The 8,499-nt window shown below is 32.3% G+C and overlaps 1 protein-coding gene across 1 annotated transcript in view; it reads left to right on the forward strand.

Annotated features, from left to right (window-relative positions):
- LOC108689872 (outer dense fiber protein 3-like protein 2) overlaps positions 1–251 on the forward strand; it is a 6,949-nt gene extending 6,698 nt beyond the window's left edge. Inside the window, 1 exon segment of the mRNA XM_018196825.1 lies at positions 2–251. Coding sequence (XP_018052314.1) covers positions 2–251 — 250 coding nt within the window.
- The last annotated feature ends 8,248 nt before the right edge of the window (positions 252–8,499 follow it).

Raw genomic sequence — 8,499 nt, forward strand, 5'->3', positions numbered from 1 at the left:
GCATTGATTATCGTAAGATACACAAAGAAATTTTGAAAAGTTCAAGCCTAGCCACGTACATCAAAACAAATTATGATATGATAAAACGACGAAGTCCGGCATATAGTCTAAAAGGAAGACATATTTTATCAGAAAGATATCGCAGTTCTGCACCAATCTTTTATCCATTGTATGATATATGAAAACGTTCATCTACGTATTCATTTATAAAACATAGTGAATGCGCCAGAATACTTATGACAGTTAGATGAGGATTCATTTTATAATTAAATATTGTTTATAAACATTTTTTTGTTATAGTATTTTTTATATTTGCAATAATAAATGCGATTATACGCATACATTATGGTATAATAGTGTAGCATACCTTGATCAAAAAGTTCCCGGAATTCATTCAGAAAATGCAAAATACAAGTTTTATTCATCAAAAGTGATATTGTCCCCTTCAAAGTACTTCCCATCGACTGCAACGCACTTATGCCAACGCTTGATCCAGCTCTCGAAACATTTCTGGAACTCTATTGTCGGTATAGCCATCAGAGCCGTTTTCGATTTTTCCATTACCTCTTTTCGGCTGTTAAAACGCGTTCCCCGTAATGGTTTTTTGATTCGATCGAACAGAAAAAAATCGCAGGGAGCATCAGGTGAATTCGATGGCTGTTGGATGGTTTCGTTCTTGGTTAAAAATTCACGGATAATGATGGCACTGTGCGACGGTGCGTTATCATGATGCAAAATCCATTCCATTTTTAAAACTGTAAAAAATCGAAAATATGTGCAGAGGTAGATGTACTCAAGACGGCATAACTTTTACAAATGTCAAGCTATGGTGATAAAATTTGGTGGGAATGTCAATGATAGATGTGGCAACCAAAAAAAAAAATAGAATTCAAATCAGCTGACTCAGAGCATCACCTGGTGGTAATTCCGGGAACTTTTTGATCAAGGTGGTACATTCGTGGGTAAGTAGGGCGGATTAAGGGTGTGGTCGAATTGCCATTACGAATACTTTGATTAAGCAATCGGAAGAAAGAATTTTACTAATTGAACAATCAAAAAATGCTTCGAAGCATTCAGCGGCAACTCGATCCAAAATTAAATAAAAAAGAGTTGATTCCTTGATGTTTCATTTATTATGTTTTGGTTTTAACCTTAAAATCCTAAAATTCAGTCAATAGAGGCCAATCCTAACTAAAATCTGTATTCAATTGGCTGAATTTTAGAGTTAAGACTGAAGCATAAACCAGGCATTCATCTAATTTATACTTCAATTTTAACCATAGTGTAAGAATACTGCAGGATCTACAATAGCAGTCATAGCAGTCATAGGGTGCTTTCCAATTACTTAATACATCTTAACATAAATGTACACAAGAATACAGTATAACATTGATCTAGTTTCTACCGAGGGTTTAAACTGGATTAGAATGTAAGAACTAGCCAACTACAGTAGTAGTCGAGTTCCCCTGTTACAGTCGAATGACAGGGAAATGCTCGATTATAGTTGGTTGGTTCTTACATTCTTATCCGTTTTAAACTCTGGGTGGAAACTAGACCATTGTGCACGATTCAATTGGAATAGAATGTGTACGCTGTGCACGGTTGAGATACAGTATAACTACATACAATAGCGACAGCATCTACCATGGTGGAAAAAATAAAGTGAAGTATTCTCATGGATGCGCAGTAGGAGAGTAAATTTGGGTAATGTTTGATTGATGCTATTCTAGCGTAACCTAGTATAGGACCTGCAGTCCTATTAAAGGAAAATGCATATTGGAGAAAATTTGATTGATTATTTTTAGTATTGCTATGCCCAGGGTTGGGTAAGTTAATATTTTTTTAAAACTAAATTAAGTTAATGACTTATAAAATTATTAAAATTAAGTTGAAAGTTGAAGGAATCAAGAATTAACTTAATAAGAGTTAAGATTAAATTAACTTAAGTTTAAAAAAAAGTTAATTTTGAAAAAAATTATTTTTGAGATCAGATTGTCCTAATTTTTTTTTAAATGAGATTACTTTAAATAATTCTTACAAATATAGATTATTAGACAAAATTTAATTTTATATCCATACTTATATATAACTTTGTTACTTATATATAAATAATTTAAAGTGTTTTATTAAAATCTTGAGAGAGAAAGAGTATATGTTTGCATTATTTGTCTTTCTTTAACCTTTATCTAATGTTTTTTAATGATTAAAACGACTGTTCATGCATGTTTATAACTATATCGACTAGATATTTGTTAAAAAAATATACGTAAAAATTGAAAATGGGTGGATGCGCAACTCTGTTCTACAACAATTCTTCTTCTAAGGCTCATTTCATATTTATATAATTTGCGATATCTAAAATTAATTGTGATTTAAATAGCGGGAATTCAAAATCTAGCGAGTTAATAAAAACTGGCTACTGTAGGGTGAGACTCTTATTATAGTCTTTCATCATAAAATCATTGAACTTTTTCTAAATTAATTCTCTAATATTTACGACTTTATAGAAAAAAAATATTAGCATTAAGAAAGATAGAAAAATTTTCAATTTAAAAAAAGTTAATACATTAAAAGTTAATATACATTAAAAAGTTAATACATAAAAGTTGAAAAGTAATTAAATTAAGTTAAAAATTAATGCATTTAAAATTAATTAAGTTAAAAGTTATTAATTTTTTAACTTTTTTTTTAACTTTTAACGTTTCAGCTAGTTACTATTCAACCCTGCTATCGTATACGCAATATTTCACCTCATTCTTTCCATCATGACAGTATGAAACGAAGAGTTCAGTTTTGTTCTGCGCATGCGTTGCCTTAAAATCAAGAATATGGCAGATTGTCATAGCTTAAAACTGTGGCGACGACGATTGAGACACAATAAATTATGATTGAGAACTGAGTGAATATTGTATATAATTACACATATTAAGATGAATAAAATAGATGGAATTTCTTGTATTTCTGCTACATGCAAAAATATTAATAGAGAGGCTACAAAATAAGTTTTTTTCTATTTTCTAAGGATATTAAAAGATACATGTCCATTAGGACAAAACGCCTTAAAGATTTATGTTATGGCGTCTTAAATCAATCAGAAATGATAATGGAATCGACATCGAATCGATGTCGGTTTGATGTCAATCGACGTCGAAAGCATCAAATCGATGTCGATTCCATTATCATTTCTAACTGAAGAGATCTTAAAAATCTTTTGTGTCCCAATTTTAAACATCATGCTATCTGAAATTGTCAATAAATCGTTGATTTATGAATATCATGTTTCACGTATTATTTTATGATTTTATTTGATTCATTCCAGAAATACACTACTCAACAAAAAATAGGGAACACTTTAGAACGCGCTCAAAATTGCGTAATATTCGAATTTGATTGATTCTTATGGAGATATATGACTATTCTTTATGGAGATATACAGATACAAATGAATACTCGTTCACATTTGAAAAATTTTTATACTTTACGAAGATCTGTGACATGAAGTAAAATTCAAAAATACGGTTTATAGCAATCGAAGGAGTGAATCTTTACCTTCAATTTGATTTTTTATTGAGTATTGTACGATCTTTTTTCATCGAGTTATTAAAGCAAAAGTAGTCATTAATGGAGTATTCACTTGTATGGAGAATTTTGACGGGTATCCACTTGTATCTGTATATCTCCATAAAGAATCAGTCATATCGGAATATTAATTATCGATTTCAAAAGTAGAGATTTCAAGCTTTCAAATGCTTTTTTGATTTTTTGTCTATATAATTTTTCACCATGTTACGGTGTTCTGAATATTACGGAATTTTGAGCGTGTTTTAAAGTGTTTCCTATTTTTTGTTGAATATATTGAAATTAGAAACAAAAATAGACCTATATTAATATATACAGTGATATATGTAAAATCATATGTAGAATTTAACTGAATTTTAAAAATATTTTATTTGCGAAATACTGCAACATTTCTTGATGCAAATTTAGCGGTCCATAAAACTCTCAACATGTCTGACAACAAAAGATGTATTATTGTACTTAATGTGTAGGTTAGAATTAGCAGGAAAATATTATTTTTAATATTTTCCTTATTATTTTTAATATATTTTTTCTCATTCTTAGAAATAAATATTTTCGAAAATTGGAAATGCAACATATTATATAATTTTTGAAAATCTAAATGTAAAAAATGTTTCAAATTTTTGATCTACTTGACAAATAGTTGTCATAAAGTTTTATTATTAATGAGACAAGTATAATATTTATCATCTTCTTCTTTCTGAGATTTCGACATTTTCTATAGCATATTAAGCACATTTATTATAATATCATTATTATTTTAAATCTATGTCTATTTTTGCCTTGTCGAGCACTGTCGTTTTTGATCTTCATCAAATATGAAATGTACAGGTTTCCTTTGAAACGTACGATGGAGTATAGAGAATAGGAGTTCGGCAAACTTACATAGACGAGACCGTCAAAGAGCGTGGTCAAAAGTGGTCATCTGAATTAATTCGATCGAAATGTCGCTTTCGTTCCACCACACCGTTCTCCCAGTTTGCATGGTAAGTCATATTTTACACGAAGAATGCTCCATTTTTCATGCAGTTTTAATTTCTTCCTACTGCCTAGAGCATGCTGTCAAAAACGTAACGTCTCTATTCTTGAGAAGAGTGAACACATAACAAGATTATATTGGGTATGGGAAAAAGTTCGTAGCGATTTTTTAGTAAAATTAAAGTGTTTTTCTTAGAGTATTGAAATCAATTTATTTAAACCAAATATGCTCCATCATTTTCTATAATATTTTGCCATTTTTGGGGCAGAGCCATAATTCCATCGCGATAGAACTTCTGTGGTTTCTGATCGAAAAACTGCTTCAAGTGATTTTCACAGGCCTCTTTTGAAGCTAGCTTTACACCATTAAGAGAATTCTGCAGAGACCTAAACAAATGATAGTCTGCTATGTTAGGACTATATGGTAGATGCATTAAAACTTCCCAGTCAAGCTCTCGCAATTTTTGCCGAGTCATTAAAGATGTGTGTCGAGCGTTGTCGTGATGGAAGACGACACCTCTCCTATTGATTAATTTTGGCCGCTTCCTCTCAATTGCTTGTCGTAATCTCTGCAGTTGTTCATAGTAGAGTTCGGAATTAATTGTTTGATTGGACAATAACAGCTCATAGTGAACGATTCCCTTCCAGTCCCACCACACACACAATATCACCTTCTTCCTCGTCAATCTAGGTTTTGCGATTGCTTGCGCCTTTTCTCCATGATCTTTTTCTAGTTGGATTGTCGTAGGTGATCCATTTTTCATTATCAGTTATCATTCTCTTCAGAAATGGCTCAATTTCATTCCGTTTCAGTAGCGTATCACAAATGTTAATTCGGTCCATCATGTTCCTAATACTCAACTAGTGAGGAACCCAAACATTGAGCTTCTTTTTGTATCCAGCTTTGTGTAAATGATTTAAAACTGTTTTGTGGTCGATGCCTAGCTCCCTGGCAATCTCCACAGTGCTCACATGCTTATCACGCTCGACTTTTATCATGATTTCATCGGACTTTTCAGTGATTGGTCGACCGGAGCGAGGTTCATTTTTCACATCGTGCTTTCCAGCACGAAAGCGAGCAAATCATTTCCATGCTGCTGATTTTGATAGAGTATCTTCACCGTAAATAGCGCAAATTTTTTCACAAGCCTGTGCAGCATTCTTGCCTTTATCGTAGTGATATTGCAAAATGTAGCGAATTTTTTCCTTATTTCCATTTTTCAAAATAAAATAACTTTTGACTTCCACTTCACCGATTTCAATCTTTTTCTCAAAACAAAGGTTAAAATGTCACTTTTTAAACGCACGTCTAGTGATGCGATTAGTAGTTGCTGAACATTTAATGCCATCTAGCGGGAAAAACGCCACGAACTTTTTCCCCAGTATGTGGTTGTGTGTAAGCGTATATGAGAGGAGTTTGCGATTCGAACGCCGTGTACCGAGCACTATCAATACCAATTCAAAAACTTGATCACATTTTTCAAAACCTAATTTCAAAACTTCTTATCTCTATATTCCAGTTACCTCGTTAAGGTACAAGGAGGACCAGGGTCATTAATCACAAAAGACAAAAGACCATGGATACAACCCATTCGTTGCATCGTATACGCACCTGAAATGGTGTCCCTTGGCGTTCGGCACGCGACGCTACATACTACCGAAGCGTTCACGAACGTGTTACTGGAAACGCGGAGGATGCGAGGAGCGCGAAGAGAGAAAGTAGAGGAGGGCGCTCCGACATTCTGTCTTTAATGCAAGGCGATTGAAAAAGAAAGCGTAATTGAACGTGATGATGGCTCACGGTGTCCTTTCGCTGTCTTACACATTGTGTTACTAATATCAGTGAGATACCCCGGTGTCTCTTGCTCGTCAATATTCATAATAATTATTTTATTATGCACAAAATGTTAATTATGCATAAAAATTTTTAATATTCTAAAATTTTTAATACTATAAAAAATTTATATGCATAATTATTAGGTGTACAACTTTGCTTCCGCCGTTTTCCTATAGATAGCTTTAGCGGTAAGTGGTGGTCGAAATAAATAGATCATAGACGTCATACAATAAACTTGGGCATCTGTCAACATAACCCCATAGAAACATTAGTCGATTTGTCTGCATCATAAAATTATTCTCGATTGAAAATGTCAATTTACGAGCCAAATTCTCGTCACCGGGAGGTTTTAATTTTTCGCTTCAATATGAAGAAATCTGCGGCTGAGGCTCATCGAATGCTCTCAAATACTTACGGTAAGGCCGCTATTAGTGAAAGAATGTCGTGAGTGGTTTCAACGCTTCAAGAACGGTGATTTTGATGTCCAAGGTCATGCTCTGTATTTGGTGGGACCAGCTCGGCGTATTATGAACTGTTAAAACCAACTGAAAGTATCACAGGCGATCGGTATCGAACGCAATTGATGCGTTTGAGCCGAGCATTGAAAGACAAACGGCCGCAATACAACGAGAGACACGATAAAGTGATTTTGCAACATGACAATGCTCGACCCCATGTTGCGAAAGTAGTCAAGACATACTTGGAAACGTTAAAATGGGAAGTCCCACCCGCCGTATTCTCCAGACGTTGCTCCCTCTGACTATCACTTGTTTCGATCAATGGCACACGGCCTGGCTGACCAGCACTTCCGGTCTTATGAAGAAGTAAAAAATTGGATCGATTCGTGGATAGCCTCAAAAGATGACCAGTTTTTTCGACGCGGGATTCGTACGCTACCCGAAAGATGGGAGAAAGTAGTGGCCAGCGATGGACAATACTTTGAATCATAAATGTATAACCAGTTTTTTACAATAAAGCCTCGAATTTCGGAAAAAAAACGGCGGAAGCAAAGTTGTACACCTAATAAATTGAATGAACATATATAAAGGCAATTAAAAGTCACTAAACTATTTATTTCCAAAAGCCAAATATATAATTTTTATAAAAGATAGATTTGAAAATATATAAATGCTTAAAAATAATCTAAAAGACAAATAAAAGGAAATTGAAGAAAACAAAAAATCTTTTATTATTATAAATATATTTGATAAAAGTATTTCACATTTAAATAATATTAACCTGTAAACTTCCTGATTACTGAAGATTAATTACTAGAGTTATTTGCTTTCCAGGAGATATTTTTTTCAATCTTTTTTTCACCTTGATCACGATACAAATGTCCAAGATCTTGTACTCTTTTTTCGTATGTACGCTTTTCTACTCGAAAATGTGATTTCAAATCTGTTCAAATAATAATACTATTTTACTGAAATTAATACGAACTATCTATACAAAAGTAAAATAATAAGTAAAACTATTCTTTCCTCACGCTTTCTTTTTTTTTTTTCGAAGTCTTACCTGTTAAAGAATATGTCAAAATAATATCTTTATAATAACGTGAAATTCTATTATGACGTTCTCTTTCAGAAAAATCATATTCATCATCTGATTCATTATTAAAAAAAATCCAAAATACTTTATACATCTATTTTTTATCTGGAAGTGTTTAATCACAGTTAAATATCAAGATATTAAAATAATTTTAATTACATAGAATAATCTAAACTAATAACATTTAATTGTTAATTATATAACAAAAATGTTTGTGAATAAATTAAATAATTATAGTTAAATATTTTCAGTTTACAGTAATGCATTTTAAAATTACGAGATAATTTTATATGATTGTAACGTTAAGTAAATTTAATCTTAGTATAAATTAAAAAAAGCATATTCCGTCTCACAATTTGTAAATTTTGTGAAACTTACTTTTTATTGCTTCTCTGTAATTTTAGAGTTAATTCAGCTTAACATTCAAAAAAATCATAAATAGATTAACTAACTTAACTCATAGCATACTTCTTCTTCTTCTTCTTCTTCTTCTTGTGTTGGCCATGCAACCCGCTAGGTTGAGACTAGGCCACTGATTCGCAGTACTAGTTATA

This window comes from Atta colombica, unplaced genomic scaffold (genome assembly GCF_001594045.1).
Source record: "Atta colombica isolate Treedump-2 unplaced genomic scaffold, Acol1.0 scaffold28, whole genome shotgun sequence".
In the NCBI taxonomy this organism is placed as follows: Eukaryota; Metazoa; Arthropoda; class Insecta; order Hymenoptera; family Formicidae; genus Atta; species Atta colombica.